The sequence below is a fragment of the Puma concolor genome, chromosome C1, assembly GCF_028749965.1.
Source record: "Puma concolor isolate L17-30 chromosome C1, mPumCon1.1.hap2, whole genome shotgun sequence".
Taxonomy (NCBI): domain Eukaryota; kingdom Metazoa; phylum Chordata; class Mammalia; order Carnivora; family Felidae; genus Puma; species Puma concolor.
Window position 1 is genome coordinate 197,844,653 of NC_141674.1, and position 20,255 is coordinate 197,864,907.

The following is a 20,255-nucleotide window of genomic DNA, read 5'->3' on the forward strand; positions in this document are numbered from 1 at the left end:
AGCTCATCAGATAGATGGTTTTAAAGCTAGCCTCTGTGAAGACCACGGGAGACTCATGGTCCCAAGGAGCCCTCTCAATTCCATCTGCTGCTGTAGTTACGCTTTGGTTTTATTTGTTTAGATTTTCAAGTAAGATTTCACTTGAAATAATTGCATTCTTTATTTTTTTTTTTTTAATCACTGAACCAGATAATCTTTCAGGGCTCCTTGCTATGACATAATTTCAACAAATTCTGATATTAATTTTTTTTAAAGATTCACCACCTCCACACAGTAACTCTTCTGGGCTGGATCCTTTCCATGCAATTTTTCTATTGCTTTCTTTTATTTTTGTATACACAGCAAATTAAGATACCAGTTTGTGTTTTGTGCATGCTTCTTTAGAATAAATAGGAAAACCTCTATTTCTAATTTGGGCTCTTCATCTTTTTAAAAACATTTTTTTAAGGTGTTATTATCCATATTTGAGAGCGAGGAAGACAGAGCATGAGCAGGGGAGGGGCAGAGAGAGAATTTGAAGCAGGCTCCAAGCTCTCAGCACAGAACCCGATGCAGAGTTCAAACCGAAGTCTGATGCTTAACTGACTGAGTCACCCAGGCGCCTGGGGCTATTCATCTTAAAGGAGTTTTTGCATTACAGGACCTAAAATTACAATTCCAAGACAGCAGCACCCAGGAAAAAGTCTGTATTGGTTTTGTTGTTTGAGAAATTGACATTTCTTTCTTTTCTTTTTTGAATTTTTTTTTAACGTTTATTTATTATTGAGAGACAGAGAGACACAGAGCGTGAGCAGGGGAGGGGTAGAGAGAGGGGGAGACACAGAATCTGAAATAGGCTCCAGGCTCTGAGCTGTCAGCACAGAACCCAACGCGGGGCTCGAACTCACAAACTGTGAGGTCATGATCTGAGCCGAAGTTGGTCGCCCAACCAACTGAGCCACCCAGGCGCCCCTGACTTATTTCTATCTAGCTGTGGAGATGGGGTGGCATGTGGATAAGGTTGAAGACAACAACCTAGAGAAAAATGGTTAGGTTTTCCAAGACCAACAAGAAAAGAAGGTATCATGGTGACAATTTCAGAAGAGAGCTTAAAGTGAGGTGGGGGGAGGTTATGCTCCTACTCTCAGTCTGTACTCACAGAGATGCTAGGCTTCTCATGAGATGATATGTGGATGGATGCTGAGGACCTGGGGGACTGAACAGAATGAGGTAGAGATTTGTACAGACATAGCCAGTTGGCTTGATAGAGGAAGAGAGTTCTGTGAAGCAGAGTTCAATGTTTTTAGTCACCCTATCAGCCCTGTCTAGATCAGCTGACAGCGTGCCAACCCCCCAATAGGTCAATGAGTCCAGCCAAGACCCTAGACCCACCCAGCAGACCTAAACTCATGAGAAATAAACAATTAAGTTATGTGCCAAATAAAAGAGAAAGAAAAGGACGCCTGGGTGGCTCAGTCGGTTAAGTGTCCAACTATTGATTTTGGTTCAGGTCATGATCTCACAGTTCACTAGATTGAGCCCCATGTTGGGCTCTGCCTTCACAGAGCGGAGCCTGCTTGAGATTCTCTCTCTTCCTCTCTCTCTGCCCCTGCCCACTTGTGCCCATGTTTGTGCTCTCTGTCTCAAAATAAATAAACTTTAAAAAATAAAAGAGAGAGAAAGAAAATGATTTGGAGGCCATTATGACTATGCAGAGAGATTGGAGAGCTCAGCTTCCATGGAGCTGAACAAGGAACACATTTATGTACCGATTATAAAGGTCAGAAAAGCGAAGACTGCCCCTGTCTGCCAAGAATCATATATGTCTCATCAGATGCTTCAATATCCCTATAAAAATCCTTGTGGGGGCTTCCCAATACATGATTAAAATGGAATTTCTAACCAACTTTGATAGGTGCGCACCAACCTGGAATAATTTTAATTTAGAAAAAAAATAATGTAATGTTCCTCTAATCTGTTATCGTAGATCAAATTCACTTTCATTTAACATGAGGAAATGATGGACAAACTTCTCTGGGGCACGTTTGTATTTTGTCCTGGAAAAAATATTTCAAGTGAACTCTTTAATTGTGCAAAATATAGCAATCTTCTGAAATGGATGGTCTTGAGAGCACTGCTCTATGTGATTTAAGAAAACAAAAACAAACCAACAACAACAACAACAACAAAAAACAATGTCAATATTTATTGAGGGATACTATGTGTTAGGCAACATATTAATATACTGACACATTTTACTGTTTTATTTAATTGTTATAAACACTCTATGAGCTAAATATTATTATTCTAATGTTTAGATAAGTAAGTTCAGAGAGTTTAAAAAACTTGCCAAAAATTTTACAGTTACAGACTGGTAGTTGTCATTCGAACCTAAATATTTATAAGTCCAAAATCCATTTTCCTTAACCATTATAATCATAGTAGGGTCTCAAAGGAAATTTTCAATATTCATGAGTACAATACTAAATGAGTACAAATGATAAAAGAATATAATAAATGCGTACAAATGAATAAAGAAATACATATATTCCTGTTCTGTAAAAACTTCTGATTTTTCAGATTAATATCAGTTTCTCCTATTTATTGATTAATTTAAATTTTAAAAACATAGCTTTGCTTCATTTTATGCAGACACAAGTATTCTCATTTAGCAAAATGGAAAATGGGTCTCCAGGTTCTCACAACTATGATTCAGAATTTAAACCCAGATTGTATTTCTCTACGGTTCATGTTCTTTCTGTTATACTATGCTGTCTTTCTGTAAAAACCATGTCTAAATTAATTTTGATGCTAATAAATATTAAATAATGTATAATTTTACTAAATATTATAATAACTTTTTAAGCACTAAAGCTTCAGTAGTAAATGTGCAAAGTCAATCTACGATCTTATTTAACCTCACAACAGCTGGACAAATGGAGGCTGTTGCCCATTTTATAGATGAGGAAACAGATTTAGACACAGTAAGGAACTTGCCTAAGTCATACAGATGATAAGTGGTAGAACTAAAAGAGGAGCACAACACTACTTCCTTCTAAATTCTTCCCTAAACTACCAATGGATGGCACCGTTTCTCATCTCTCACCATACGAGGTGATGTTTTTTGTCTACTTGGTTTTTGTATCTACCTTCCCCAAGAGAATATAAAAGTCATGACAGAGGGGCTTATAGTTGTTGCTCTTGCTTGAAACCTCTGATCTTGGGATGGTAACTACTACATCATAACTTGATATTATGTTAAATGAATAAATAAATGAATCTTTCCTAAAGACCACAGATATTCTCCCTTGTGATTTAAATCTCAAATGTCTAATGAAAACATAGATCTAAACAATAGACAGAGACCTTGAAAATATTCACTTATCAGGCTGCTTCTTTAGTGGGGAAAAATTGAATGATGTACCTTCATGAGATAATCAATGACTTGGACATTATTTTTCATCCTTGGACTAGTTTGCAACATGACCCTGGGAAAGTCACTGAAGGTATATACTCTGAATAAAATTTTACCATTGACTCAGATTCATGCTACTGTACTTCTCTAAAGATCTAATGATAATTTATTAGAATATATAATGCATTTAAAGTTATATAATAGCAGTAAAAATGATCTATTAAATAAGATATAAGATGTAAATGTAAATTATTAAGAAGATAAATACATAGGCTGTCCTTGTCTTTCTCAAAATGTGGCTATATGACTAGAAAAAAATAATCTCTATTTTCATTTAAACTGGGAATTGTTATTAAATGAGGTTTGGCTATGCCACTACCACCATGGCTTCTAATTCTAATATGTCCCTTCTACCCCATCTTTGTAAAATATAATAATTTTGCTATGTCAAAACATACCTTCCAAATCTATTCATTCAATTGACATGCACAAACTTCTAAAAAGTGTAAAAAGTCATAATTATATTATTAAATATAATAAGTACCAATTATCTTTCCTAGAAGGTTAGTAGTGTTCTGTTTCTTCTCTAGACTATTTACTATTTCAAAATTTTATATATTAGTATATATATATAATACATTTATATAATATATACAATACACATATATAATGTATACATGTATAGTGACTGAGGTCGTATCTACATATAGACTTTGGCCTTGACCACAAACAAAGCAGAAATTTTGGTGCCCAGTTCATGCATTTAACTGACATCAGACATTCAGATTTGAATCTAATTTAATTCGTAAAGAGAAAATGGCTGGATCCAATGGTAAAATTACAGTTTTCCTATCACTCTGTGTAGCTACTGTGAGCAGAAAAATGGAAAAGAGGAAAGAAAGAAAGAAAATGAAGATTCTGCTTATGTAACACATTCAAGCCCGAAGACTTTGTATCTGTGTGTGGAAGAGGAATTAATTTCTTAACACAGAAATCTACTCTTTTCCATCATTGTGAACTGTTTTTGAACTGAGAGAGGTTCTTCTCTCCACTTTGTGCCTCACACTAACTCCTACTCTGGCACGAAGTATAAATTAAACTAAGGTACACAGATACTTTTTAATGGCCACAAAAAGTCAGGTTTCACAGTAGAATTCTCATTAGCTTCAAACAGGAATATGATACGACACGAAAAGTAAATCAGGGATAAAGTAGAGTGTGAAATTTTAAAAAACCTACAGTTTAATTAAGAAAATATATTAAATTAACCTAAAATTACACTGACCTTTAAATGATACAGTGTTCTTCAAAAACATAAATGCTGGAATCAACCTATTTATAAAAATACAACTTAAAGAGTCTTAGAGGCAAAAATCTAAATTATTTTGCTTAAAAATATTAGGTCAATTTTTTATTCTTTAAAATATTGAGTGACTTTTATTTATATTTTCTTTCAGAAGAATTTTAAGGATGGTACAATTTATGAATTAATCAGGCAATGAATTATCTTGTAGTTTATAGTGGACCACTGACATGTGTTTTTAGAATTATCTCTTTAACTAGTTTCAGTGGTAAACTACTGAAAAAAAAAGCCCTTGAGACCCTACATCTGAATTGAACTGAAATTTAGAACACAGTAGCAACATCAACAAAAATATTTCAAATAAGCTTTTCCTTAGAAAGTAGTCAGGAGCTAAAATTTGTGCAGCAACAGGAAGTCAAACCAATGTTAACCTTTTCTAGCTTGAGATTGAAAAGTTAGAATTTTCTCTTTATTCCTCTTCAATAACGGACTATCTTATTCAAAATACCCCAAAACTCAACTCTTTGCCAGTTCCCTGATAGTTTCCCATGTTTTCAATGTTACCAATAATCCAATTTTCTAACATGAAAATTAGAGGTCACAATAACAGCAAATACAGCACAGCATCTTAGGAATCTGTGCAAGAAAACACACAAGGATAGGGGACTCAGGTCCTTTTTTCCAAAAATAAGAAATACTAAATATTAAACATAGGATTCTCTCCTCCTATCCCCAGCATCATCTAAGAACAGATGCTAAGTCTTTTATAGCTGATATTCAAAAATAGAGTATTTTTAAAATAACATCATTAAGGTATTCTAACTATGAATGTAAGTGCCTTTCCTTATTGCCTTCATATCAAATATATTCAAAATAACACAGAATGTACATTCTTACTGTATGCTACACAGTGTTTTAAGCAGAGAATATTACCTTATTCTCATAATTACTCCATTAAATAACTACTTTTATTATCCTCATTTTCAGGAGACTCAAGAGATTAACTTATTTAAGGCCACACAGCTGACAAGTGGTGGGTCTGGAAATAGAACCCATTCAGACTGGTTCTAGAGTCTGTATGCTCAACACAAGATAGTGCCAAATTACACATTTTAAATTCCTAATTTTGTGGCTCCTGGATGGCTCAGTCAGTTAAGCGTCCAACTCTTGACTTCTGGCTCAGGCCGTGACTTCACAGTTCATGGGTTTAAGCCCCACATCAGGTCCTGGGCTGAAGGCTCAGAGCCTGTTTGGGATTCTCTCTCTCTCTCTCTCTCTCTCACTCTGTCTCTGCACCCCCTCCTTATGTGCACTTTCTCTCAAAACAAATGAATAAACTTATTTTTTTTAAATCCTAATTTATAGTGGTACTTGTGATCAGTATCTACACTGCATAATTGTTCACAGAACAGTTGAGCTTGCTTTATCAAAATAACTTATAATTAAAACATTGGTTCAAAAAAATCCCCCAAAGTTGAAAGACTATCTAGTTCTTTCCCAGAAAATGTAACATACATGCTGATGAGAAGGCAATAAAAAAAATTCTCATGAAGACAATGAAAAGTATTATTCATGATGGAACCTTTTCTTTTATGGGATTAATGATGAGACACCACTGTCTCATGGTGTCAGATGTCTTGCTCCTCGATGCTCTCCATATTCAGAAGTGCTGTTGAGGACAGCAAGCGGCTTTAAGCTGCAGTGATGTGTATGTGTTTGGAGAGGCAGGTGCTGAATGGCTTAAAGACTTTGCTCAGGCACCAGAGTTCCCTGGTTAGAACACAGGCATTTCAACCTACCGTTTTGTCCATTAGGAGTTAACTTCCCCTATTTTCCTCATCTATAAATTGGGAGGATAATGAGCCATACCTACTAGAGTTTCAGTAAATATTCAATAGCACAATGTGCCTAAAGCACCAAGCAGATGCCAAGTGTGTAAGACATGCTTTATCCACATAGAATCAGTCATTATTGGTGTTACCAGGAAGTTCCGTCATTCTAAACTCACATACACTTTTGAGAGTCTGCTAAGCTGTCTTAAAAACTGCTTGCCCAACATGTTAGCAACAAGTATGAAAGAAGGGATTCTCATCATTATTTCTATCCTGGATTCATAAAGCACCAGGAAGGCATATGGTATTATATAAACATTAAATAATAATATATCCTGCTCTGCTTCCAAATTAAATCAAGTTCCAAATACAGCATTTGCAAAGTTAATATGGCTACCTATAAGAGTCAAACAATTTTGGTGTTTAAATTTCTGTCTCCTATGACATAAAGTTTTGCAGAATGACATACCACAGGAAAAATGGAAAGAAAACTGGGAATAGGGGTAAAATTTGTTAAAATTATTTTCTCCCTTATATACAAAAACACAGATTAGTTGTTCAACTATTTACGTGCTAGCTGTGTGCATTTAATCAAGTAACTTACATTCTCTGCGATTTTATCTGTGAAATGAAAATCATGATACTTACTTCATAGGTTTGTGATGAGACAAATTAATTAATGAATAAAATATAGAGTAGTGGTTTGCACAGATTAAGAGCTGCTTGATGTTAGCTATAATTATTATTTTCCTATGTATTGTTGTATTTTCTACAGGTATGTTATAACACAAATATATATAAGTTACTTTACAGTTTTACCCCCAACCCCCCCCCCAACTTTATCAGTGAAAAAAACAAAGTGGGTATTGAAGTAATTATGATGCTATCTTACTTTCCTGAGCCACTCTTGGTAAGAATTGAAAGCAAAGAAGACAAAGCCTCTAAGTTACTGGAATAACTATTTGTGAAATACTTGTGTTTACTCAGACCATATTACTCATATTTTACAGAAATTTTTAAAACAATTCTCTGTTTTGAGGTTTTCAACCTATACGTAATAAAAACAGATTGCTTTTAAGCACTTCATGTTCTAGGAGCTGAGCCAAGGAAGTTGCATTGGACTATTTTATTTAATCTTTGCAAGCCACTATGAGGAAGTATATTAATTTTTTATTGCTGTATCTAATTACCACAGATTTAATGGCTTAAAACAATACAAATTTATTTTCTTACAGTTGTGGATGTCAGAAGTCCTGAATCGGTTTGTAAACTGGAATAAAATCAAGATGTGGCAGGCCTGAACATTGTAGGGAGAATCTATTTCCTTTCTAGAGGTAGATTCTATTTCCCAGCACCCTGTCTTCAAAGCACATCACTCCAGCTTTGCTCCCATCTTTATATCTTCACTTACTCTGATCCTTCTGCCTCCCACTTATAAGAATTCTTAGATTACATTGGGCCCACCTTGGTGATCCAGGATAATCTCTTCATCTCAAAATCCTTAATTTAATAATATTCACAATTCCCTTCTAACATGTGAAGTAACATATTCACAGATGCCATGGATGGGATATAACATATTTCAGGGTAGGGAGTTTCAGCCTACCAGAAGTAGATACAATTATGCTCATTTTGCAAATAAGAAAAAAAGGTAGTACGAGAACAAACTGAGGGCTGATGGGGGGGGGGGGTGGGAGGGAGGGGAGGGTGGGTGATGGGTATTGAAGAGGGCACCTGTTGGGATGAGCACTGGGTGTTGTATGGAAACCAATTTGACAATAAATTTCATATATTTTAAAAAAAAAAGTGGGTACCATATTATTAATGCAGGTCCTTCAGATCCTAATGCTGTTTCCACTATACAATTGTGCCCCCAAAGTAGAAAAAAAAAAGATGAAGGAAGGGTTCTCTCTTTATGGGTTTTTCCCATAAAGATTTTTTCAAATTCCTCATGAGTTAAAAGTATTTATTAAATGTTTATTGAATGGCTACTATACCAATTTTCGGTGCTGGGAAGAAATATGAATCAGACTGAGTCAGTAGCTAGGTCATTACAAATTTTCCCATATATTTAAATACCCAAAACTCTTCACTCTATATTGAGAGTCGCAACCAAATTCAACCACCTAGTCGAAAGCTCCGGTTTCATGTTGTATAAACCTTTGCAATTTGCCATGTCTGGAACTGAACTCTCAAATTTTTTTCTACAATTATGTTCAAATCTCAGCCTTCACCAGCTCAGGAAAGAGCACCACCATACACCCCAACAACTTATCATATTCAGAAGCCTATATTTATCTAAAAAATATATCTTAATCCTATTTACTTATCCTTACTTTCATTACCCCCAGACTTCTGACTGGTATCTTCATTTTCATTTTTGGATTGCCTTGATTTCAGCTCCATATATAAACTGCAATGTCCCATTAGAACGTAAAATACTTCAATATCTACTGTTTTTATAATAAAATGTAAACCTTTCATGCTACACAGGGTTCCCACATCCCTTGTTCTGTTTAACACATTTGTGTGTCTGTTGCCTTCACGTAACTAGTGACAGAGCCTTCTTTCACTCTTAAAAATGTCCCAGCTGGATGATACATTACATGGTCACCATATCTATACAGCTCTTGTGGAATCTTTCCTCTGCCTAAATTTTCATCCCATAGCCAAATATTCTCCCTCAGGATTCAATGGTGTCTACCTTAAATGTGCTCTGTAATTATTTTTCGTCAAAATGTGAACCCAAGCATTAAGTATAATACTATACTTAATTGTTTTATCTGTTGGCTATTCTGGCCATTAGAGTATACAAAGACAACCAGGCCCGTGTCCACGTTGTTTGCCCCTAGACAATTCAGGCAGCATAGTACCTGATACATGGAAGGTGTCTATAGATGTTTATTAAAAAGATTAATGACTAAAGAAACTTGCCATACAGTCAATCATATACACTACATAGTATAAAACTTGAATAATAAAAATGTGTTCAAGATACCAATGACCAAACAAATGCAGAAATTGTTTCTGTTTGGAGAAAAAGGTTGAGTAGGGAAGGTTCTGTAAGCAGAGGAACCCAATCAGCATTGATGGATGAAAGGACCATCGTATGTGATCAAGAAGCTATGAGGAAAGATTTCTAAGCAGAAAGGATGGCATTCACAAAGGCAAAATGGTTTAAAACAGTGCAATTATTCAGGGAACTCAAAGTAGTTTCTATTATTAGAGTGTACAGCTTTGCATAAATGATATATTGATGTCATGAATCTCTAAGGACAAAACCTAAATTATGAAGAATACTGCAGGAAACATAGAAAACAGCAAAGAAATTTGAAACTTAGTTTTATTCTCATTTATACTGCTAGAATGATTTGAGAATTTCTATTGCATGTTTAGCTCACCGTATAATTTATTGGAGTTCTTAGGTAAGTAAATCAATTTTTGAAGAGTTGTGTTTCAAACTTCATTACTGTAAAAAATTCTCTAAGTTGTCAGTTCAACATGTAATAGTAACAAAAATATAATACATGGTCCATAATGAAACTATAATGGAATTTATGGTATGAAAACTAAACTGGACTTTCCCTTTAGATAAGTTTTGGAATTTTAAGAATTACTTCAAATTTCTACTCTAGGAAATGAATTTTTATTCATTCATAGGCTGTAAAAAGAAATAGACTAGAATTACTAAATTAACACTTTGGCATCTATCTAATACAAATGCAAAGATGAACACATCTATAGAATTAACTGAACATTAGGTCAATTTGTGATGTAAATAGAGGTTTAAATAGAGAATTAAAACTCATTTCACATCTATTTATCCCGGAGAAAATTTTCAAGAAATATTCTTGGTATAGGTGATCATAAATGGGTTATTTGAATGTAAAACATGGACACCAGAAATTTCACACCAGTGGACTGCAAGGCATAAATGCTTTGTTTGGTTTCTAGAACACTTCAGCAGTTTGAGCCAAGATTTAAATTTGGAGAAGTCACATAAAAAAAAAAAAATCCAGAATTTTGGCCCCTTGGAAACACTGGAAGAACACATAACAATGGTGGAAAAAAACATAGTCCTTTCAGAGGGCAATGGTGTTCTCTAGGTCACCACAGAGCCCCCACCCCATCACCTCAGGTCCTGAGATCCATGCCACTTCCATATGCATGTTACATGCCTGAGACGGTGTGCCAGGCTGAAAAACCCCAACCATTAAAGACTAACTGAGAATTATCAAAATGTCTAGGAGGATATTTAGAACTTGATCATTTCTAATATTGAGAATTAAATGTACATACTATCTTAATAAAATTGTCTAAAATGGGATAATTCTTATATTCAATCTTTTCTTTCTTGGATTTTGTTTGTTAATTAAACTATATCAAAACAAACAAAAAGCTAAACAAATTTGGTAGAACATTTTTTTTCTTCTGATCAGTAATCTATTTGTTTTGGCATCTGGTTAACATAACACAAATAGCAGTAAAAATTCCCCAAATATATAAGTATATCATGTGTTTGATCTGTGATTTGAATGCAAATACTTCCCTACATCTTTCAATATAGCACAAGTAATTTGTTTTATTTAAATATACTGAAAGACTTGACATATTTTCAGTATCCATACTATTCTAGATTAGGAGATAAGAGAGGAGAGTCATTTCCATCAAAAGTGATGGGAACTTACCTTAGCTATTTGGACACACCAGTTAAGCAGTAGCTGGGATCCAATGTTATCCTTATGTTCATGGACATAATCCAACAGGCAGCCATGGGGCATAAGCTGTGTAACCAGTTGAATGGTTGGGCTCAGACACACACCCAATAACCGGACTAAGTGTGGATGGTCCATACTTGCCATGATCAAAGCTTCCTATTAAAAAAAAAAAATTAAATGTAATTTCAACTCAAATTCCTTTATAGCACTCACTACATTAATGGTGCTGATAGTAATTTTGAAAATGTACTCTTATTCAATGGAATCCATTAAAAATGAAAAGGCATTATTGCAGCTATTATATTTTTAAAGTGATTTAATTCAAGTAAATTTAAGTGAAAAAAACAAGGACTATACATTTATTAAGATGGACAATGTTATAAAATTAAATGAATATAAAATTACTATTAGTGTTTTGTCTTTTGTAGTATGAACAATATTTGATTTTATTTACTACTAAGTAAGTTGATGAATCTTGACTTATACCATGGATTTTTAACTTTTGATTTTGGTTCTGGAGTACAATACTCCATACGAATGTAATTATTTGTACATAGTACAAGGTGAACCAAAGGTAAGTCATCTGTTATTAGTGTGGAGTCAGATAGAATACACAGGTATAATTATTAAATTATAAATATCAAAACTTAAACAATTACAAGCACTATGCCCATTGGGGATTTATGTAGAAAAATAAACCTTTAAATTTGCTCCATACATTTGCCTTTATTCAATTCTACTTCATTTCCAAATTTATAAGTCATGTATTAGTTATAGAATCATAAAATATAATAGCTGAGTGAGACCATGAAAACTTGTCTACTCCAACTTTATCATTTCATGAAATGAGAAAATAGCTCTAATTTCTTTATCATAATCATGTCATTTTTGTTTAATGAAGATTGGACATATGATAGTCATTTAGTGCATCTTAAAGTTACTCTCCAATAAAGTTATTTTAAGTATCTTTACTACAATTTAAAACAAATAGGACCTTCCATGCATGTGCACACACACATGCACACACACACACACAAGGGGGATGGCACAGATGTGACAATTTATTATCAATTAGTGTACCTACTTTGAGGCTATGAGAATGTTTATATTAGCATTCTTGTATATCTTCTGTGACTTTGAAATTTTTCTTTTTTTTTTTTTTTTTTTTTTTTTTTTAAATTTTTTTTTTCAACGTTTATTTATTTTTGGGACAGAGAGAGACAGAGCATGAACAGGGGAGGGGCAGAGAGAGAGGGAGGCACAGAATCGGAAACAGGCTCCAGGCTCTGAGCCATCAGCCCAGAGCCTGACGCGGGGCTCGAACTCACGGACCGCGAGAACGTGACCTGGCTGAAGTCGGACGCTTAACCGACTGCGCCACCCAGGCGCCCCTGAAATTTTTCAAGACTAAAAATGGAGGACAGAAAGCTCTACTGATCTATTATTTAAGATGACATGGAAAATCGAATAAACAAATTATTTCCATTTCCTCTCATTTCCACTACATTAACAATAAGGGCATTAATAAAGAGGCAGAAACCAACAATCATAAAAAGGAGGCAATAAAGATAGAATACAGAGTAGAATGTGGCTTAATAGTAGTAACTAAATTAACAGACATAAGACATCCGAAGCTTAATGTAGCAGGTAGGGAAACTGAGAAGAAATCCAATTTACACCACGTGTGTCACCACCAAAGGCTCAAGTAGTGTTAGTGCCTCAAATCTGTGCAAATGGAACAGGGAGGAGAAACTGACTTCAGTAGGACCGTTTCAAAGTGTGTTTTGGAGGCACTTCAGACAGCAGATCTCCTCCTCTTTTTCGTCTTTGGGAGAAGCTAAATCAAAAGGATTGTGGACAAAAAAAAAAAAAAAAAAAAAAAAAGGATTGTGGACTACGGCTATTAGGCAAAATAGAAAGAGAAGTACTCTGGTGAAAATAATAAGATTATGTAAATTTATATATAGGGAAAATTGGGGCCACTTCTAGTTCCTTTTCCCAAATGGAGCTGTGACTTCGAAATTCTGAAACTTAAATTGTTTAAACCTCAAATTCCAAAGCCAGCAAAAATTCAACCAAGGGAGTGGATATACACACATGTTCAGCCATGCTTGTTCTTAAAGAAATTTCTCTCAGATGCCTCCTTTCTCTGTTAGCTGTGCTCACTAAATAAGAGGAAGCAATTAAAAGACTACATTGAATTGAGGAAACAGAATAACGACAGTGAAGGGATATTTCAGAATAAAAGCTGTTCAAGAGACCGAGATAGCAGTCAGTCCAGACTTGAGTGGGCATATTGCTCTGAAAAAGGTGACCCAAGAAGATGGAGATGATAGAATACCTAATGACTTTAAAATACATTAAGAGCATATATATTTATCAGAAACCGAAATTCAAATTAGTGATCAATGCACAGAAAACTAAGCAAAAATAAAATGAAGCAATTGATTTGGTAAAACACAAAGATATCCATGAAAAAGAAAATCATTGTACTCGCTATAGAGCATGGCAGGGAATAGTTGTAGAAACATAATGACATAAGTACAAATGCTGATATATGCAGACATCATATAACTATATTGAAAACTGAAGGGAAGGGAGGTGTACCTCTGCAAGGGGGTGATAGGAAGAAAGTGAAAGGTACATTCCTGTTGTTCCTAGTGACAAGTTAGCATATGATGCATAAAATGGAAAAATCAAGAGTTGACAGTGTTAGCATATTATTTAGATATAGAGTTAAGTGAAAAAATAAATTGCTGAGAAGCTGAAAGTGATTGTTTTGGGCTGTGGAAAATGAGTAGGAAAAGGAATGGAGGGTCACTCTAGACTTCTGTCTTTTACTATTCGCCTTGTAGAAGTATTTGACTTACTATTATTACTTTAAAGCTATTTGAGAAGACATTAACTTAAAAAAATTTTTTAATGTTTATTTATTTCTGAGACAGAAAGAGACAGAGCATGAGTGGGGGAGGGTCAGAGAGAGAGGGAGACACAGAATCTGAAGCAGGCTCCAGACTCTGAGCTGTCAGCACAGAGCTCGAAGCGGGGCTCGAACTCACACACCATGAGATCATGACTGGAGCCGAAGTCAGTCATTCAACCGACTGAGCCACCCAGGCGCCCCAAGACATTATTAACTTTTAAACTCCACTGCTACTTTAGTGGTGTTGAATTCAGCTGAGTCTAAAGATGATTCACAATTACGTGTATATCTGATGGAGTATATGAATTTACTGGATCTAGCTAGGTTCTTAGTCAAGTATAATGTTTCACTTTTATGAGTGAGGAACTGTGGGGCAGAATGGGCACCTGTCTTTGAGAAAGAAGATATATAAGGCCAAACAGAAAAAAAGTAAGCTGATAAAATACTACCAGCCCAACTCAAAAGACTGTTTTGAGTCTTTGTGGGCAGAAGCAGAAATTGCTGTTTTCCGGATGGCTTCTGAGTAGATGCTGACATTCCTCCTTCCTCAGCAGCCCCAGGCAACCAGAAGCATAGAACAGGGGAGGACACCGGCTTCTATGCTTCCTTGCTGAGCCTGTCACCACAACAATGCCTTGAGGACTAGCAGCCCAGAGAGCACTGAGTAGTTTATAGGTACGTATGAGACACTCAGCAACTGCCCAAACTATTTGGGGAAATTTCTCTGGTGGCTGGAGTTTCTGCATAATGAGCAGGGCCACAAATTTGAGTCATTACTATGAATATGGCCCCATCTGGGTCCAAAAAAGTAGAAACATTTTGGTTTCACTTATTGTATATTTTAAACATTTGAAAACATTTAAAACATTAGTAAACATTTGAAATAAAGGAAATCAATGTAGTTATAAGGAGAATACAGATAGGAATGTTAGCAAGTAATATTACCTATTATTTAATCCAGTATTGTTATTCATTAATTAAATATTAACATTAATATTGAAAGTGTAAACCACAGGGTTCCTTCACTGAATTATGATATGCACACATATAAATACACACATATACACCAACAAATAAGCAGAACATGTAATCAAATTAAATAGCAAATTTAATCAAGCACAAAATTAGATATTATCTAATTACATCAAATTTATATTGATTGCATTTTCTCTATTTCTCTTCTAGTGGCTTTCAGTCTTTCATGAGCATGAGTTGCCTAGGTTTGTCATTACAAGTAGTTATCCTGGTCCCACTCCCAGATAATCCAGTCTAGAAATTGATCATAAAGCTGCATTTGTAGCAAGCTCTCCAGGTGAAGCTACTGTAGGAAATAGGGAAATTGAGGACCTCTGAAACATTGCCAAGAAATGTATCTAGAATCCATTGCAAAAGTAGTAACTTGCAACTGTGGTTTGATCCTCATTATAAGCCTACTAGCAGTCAAAGGAGGCAGTGATTCTCAGCTATAAAAGGAGAAAGCCAAGGCTGGTGGGCTTACTGCCTCAGGTCTTATGATAACTGGCAGATCAGGGTTAAGACTCCTGATTTCTGATTCTTAGTGCAGTGCTATTTCTTCTGATACTGTACTTTTAAATTTTCACTTCCATCAGCACCTCTCTCTGTAGATGCTTATCTTGTTAAGAGGAAGACAGCTCCAAACACCTGATATCAGTGGTACCTGAAGAGTTGGGTCAAATTATACCTAAGTTCCTGAAGAAACACTAAGATCAACCAACAAATTCGCACTAACAGGTAAACTGCCATTGCATACAATGCGCTTTCAGAAAGCATGAGGAAGAAAATGATGAAGTTTAAGGTAAAAGAACAATTTCGAGGTTATTTTAGGCTTCTTTTTCAGGATAAAATATATAAACGATGTTTTTTCTTTTACAACTCAAGGAGTAATGATAATTTCATTCTACATATGCATGCAAAAAGTTTACATCAGAAGAGTGTAAAAAAGTCACATGAAAGTTTTCTTTTAAAAAAAATCTATTAGTAAGTCCTGGCAAAAAAGCTGGGGTTGTATTAAGGAAAATTGCTCATCACACTACAAAGAGTATTTGAAACCAAATTGCAGAGTATTTGCATAATAGTTCTCTTTTTTTGAGAAAGAAAAGATGAACAAGACACTAATTGTAGGTTTTATTTTTTTCATAAAGGAAATAGCAGATGGCTTTTTTGGGGGATAGGAAAAGAGATAAAGAAAAGAGAATGTGGATTCATTTAGAGTGATGAGTGGGATAGAAAGGGAAAAAATTCCAATATTTTAATAATGGAGTGTTGGGCTTCAATAAATTGCTCTGTGTTGAAGTTAATAATGTCCCCTGTTACCTATCTCTGTGTGGGGCCTATGGAAGCAATTTTGGAATCTTTGCTGCTGTCACTAGAAAATGTCACCGAAGGCCACTGGAATAAATACAAGTTGACAGGTGCATTATCTATTTTTTCAGAAATAAAATTAGTTTCTGTCTTTGTTTTCCCTTTTGCTTTATAATTTTTTTTGTAGGTGAATTAGAGTTTTCTCATGGACAGAGGGGAAGAATGTAACAGGTGCTACAGTGAAAACTCTAAAGCAAGAACATTTTTCTTTATAATGAAGTCTGGTTTGAATAAGGACATTTTTTTTAAACTATCAAGGGACGACCAGGGCATAGACAAAAAGCTCTGAAGCATGTGTGACATTATTCTCTTGCCTATGCTATTTGTATCTCTATTTGTGTCTGAAGGGAAGACATTTCTGTACAATAATAAAAGTAAGCAATACCATTTGTCATATTAAGGTATCATTTTGCCCAGCCTTCAGATGTTTATACCTTGCCACTTAAACTTGTTTTCTCACTCATGTTGGTTAGTGGTTTCACAAAAAGAAAAAAGGAAAAAAAAAAACCAAACATATGGCCAGTGAAAACTTACGGGCTATTTTTTTTTTTTTTATGTTAACTTCAGCCAAGCTTTCACTGTTTCATTATGTCTATGGACCATTACTTCAATACCCTCCAGCTGAAAATGGGTAAAATCTCATTGTATCGGGGATAAGGAAGATAAAAAGGAAGATGGAGGAAAAGAAAAGATAAACAATTAATGTAGACATAAAACCACGTTTAATGCAGCAGTCAGCGGATTTGTGACTGCTTGGCACAAACTCCTCTCCTAAAGATAGTGAGGACGATGGTGATGAAGAAACCAGAGAAAATAATGATGACAGCAGTGATGAAAAATGAAATAAAATTATCGGTCCATAATAATGTTTTACAAACATGTATTGCTGCAGATGGTATCTAGATAATAAAATAAATGAAATCCACATCTGTTTCCTCAACACCTAAAATAAATACTAATTGACTTGTGTGAGTAGGTTAGTGGCAATTAGACAGAGTGAATTAATATGCCATTGAATCTAAGTTTGTCCACATTGCTCAGTGGCCTCAGCACTCTTTTCTAATCTCTGCTATCATTTTTATAGTTTTATATTATTTTATCCTAATAAAAATTAGGATCCTTCTAACTTTGCTGTCAAAATGTTCCATTTCCATACTCCACCATTCACCCATTGAGTAGCTGGATCTTAGATTTAGATATTACTTAACAGTGCTGCACAATGTAGAACTTCATGAATAATTCTATACTAGGTAGATTTCCACGTTCTGGCTGTTTCCTACCTTCCCGTACCCTTATTTACATTGAATTTCCCCTCATCCTTATTACATTTTCCTATCCCTTTGTTAGACATTTACTCATGTAAATGTATTTACATGACTTAAAAGTATTTATTGAGGACCTACAATGTGCTTGCCACTGTTACTGCAGTTGGGTCTGCAACACCATATCTATTCTCGTGAAGCTTTCACTCTACTGGGAGAGAAAGCCAATACACAGGAAAAACAAATAAATATACAACAGATGTATAAGTAATTATAAATCATTTAAACGGTATGGACAAAATAAATAGAACATTGTAATAGATAATAGGATAGTGGTTGCAGAGCTACTTTAAATAAGGGTAGTCAGGAAATGTGTCCTGAGATCTGAATTATGAGAAGCAGCCAGGTAGACAAATATAAGAGCCTAAGAATCTGGCAAATTTGGGAAGCTCTGACAAGACTCAAGGGTCTGGAATTTAGCAAGAGTTGTGATAGCAATGAGATAAAATTAGAAATGCAAATAGGGGCCAGATCATGAAAGGTTTTGCAGTAGCGGGAAGAAGACTGGATTTAATCATAATTTTTTTCATGTCTGCTTTCTGTTATGCTTCATTTGCTCCTCTCTCAGCCTGAACTCCAGTGTTGACTATTATAATAAAGCATTTACCATCATCATATATTTTTTCCTCTTCATATTCCCATTTTGCCACTCTTTGGCCAGAGGTAACTCCCACCATCTGAATTCTCAAACTTTCAAATGTTGTTAGAGAAAGGCATAAGTCCATGGAGATTTGTCCTCAATCTCCTCATTTTATTTTCTAAAAATAGTCCTTTGCTATATTTTTAAATTTCTTATTGACTGTATTACATTTATTACGATGTGTATCTCTGGGCAGGAAAAAAAAACAATACAAACAACAAAACAACATTTCACCTTTCATAGTATTTATATTATATATATCATATTATATTATATTATATTATATTATATTATATTATATTATTATAGTATGTTATAGTATATTATTATTAAATTATAATTTATTATATTTAGTATTTATAATGTATATCTGACATCATCCCGTTTTGTTCCCATGAATGATTCTGCCACTGTTTATCTCTAGTACAAACTCATCTTCACTCCATATTGGAGACTTCACTGTAGACTTAGATATCCTCTATGCTAAAAGTGAAAGTTCCTTAAAGTTTCCATTTCTTTACTTTGGGAGTATTTGCTATTTTCACTTTGTCTATTTCTACATTTTATAGTCATTTACTCCCTAGGGCTCTAGTTTTCTACCACTTACTATATTCTTAGTATTCAAATCATTCTTGAAGAAAGCACCAATAACCTCCTTTTTCCCAGTCAATGGGTTAATTCTCCCATTTTTCATTTTTACATTTTCCTGAGCTTCTGCACCGTTTTATCTCACTGACAATGCTACTTTTTGAAAGCCCTCCTGTGGCTGATGTTAATATTTTATTCTATCCTAAATCTTCAGTCTGAGTGCTCTTATTACAATTATTGGTACCTGCTTTTTCCTTCCATACCTTAAATGTCGAAATGCAACTGTGATTTTGTCCCTGACATTCTCTGCTTTCATCTATAATCTCTGGCATCTATAATTTTATAACTTTAAGGAATTTGACAGAGTTATCAAAAATACATGGTGTCCGGTATAAAATTGTGTAGTTTTCATGATTTGATTTAGTTTGAAACTCTAAATAGCATTGTTATTTACAAGATAGAAACAAAACAAAACAAAACAAAACAAAACAAAATTCATTACAATCATATCCAAAATATCTTTGCAAAATACCTGTCTAAAATATTCCAAACATAATGGGGCACCTGAGTGGCTCCGTTGGCTAAGCATCCAATTCCAGCTCAGGTCATGATCTCACAATTTGTGAGTTAAAGCCCACATTGGGCTCTTCTGCTATCAGCACAGAGCCTGCTTTAGATCCTGTCTCCCTCTCTCTCTGCCCTTCCCCTGCTCATTCATTATCTTTCCTTGTCTGTCTCTCTCTCTCAAAAATAAACATTTAAACATTTTTAATAAAATTAGAATTTATAAAAAAAATACACCGTGCCCATATTCTAAGCTTTCTTTTCCATTACTGCAATTTCATCTGTCATCTCTGAGAAGGAACAAATAGCTCTTTATAAATGTGTATCTCCTATTTAATTTTTATTATTTGTTAAATCTTCCACCTTTGATGATTATTCTGAAAGCAGTAATATTATTTGATCATATTCATTAGTCCATTACCAAATTCTTATACAGCATATGACTCATAGTAAGGAAACAATATAATTTTCTTAACATATGAACAGACTCATTATTATATTTTTTTATATTCTTCCCCTCTCACCCTACATCATTCCAGGAATCAACCCACAGTTCAAATGTTTTCTGGTCATCTTGACATAAATTTCC

General features: G+C 34.6%; 1 protein-coding gene across 6 annotated transcripts in view; it reads right to left on the bottom strand.

Moving 5' to 3' along the window:
- The window catches only part of ERBB4 (erb-b2 receptor tyrosine kinase 4), a 1,154,402-nt gene that overhangs the window by 162,328 nt on the left and 971,819 nt on the right, over positions 1 to 20,255 (bottom strand). For all 6 annotated transcript variants that reach the window (XM_086719539.1, XM_086719536.1, XM_086719540.1 and 3 more), the window contains one exon: positions 11,218 to 11,403. In XM_086719539.1, coding sequence (XP_086575665.1) covers positions 11,218 to 11,403 — 186 coding nt within the window. The remainder of the gene's footprint in view (positions 1 to 11,217; positions 11,404 to 20,255) is intronic.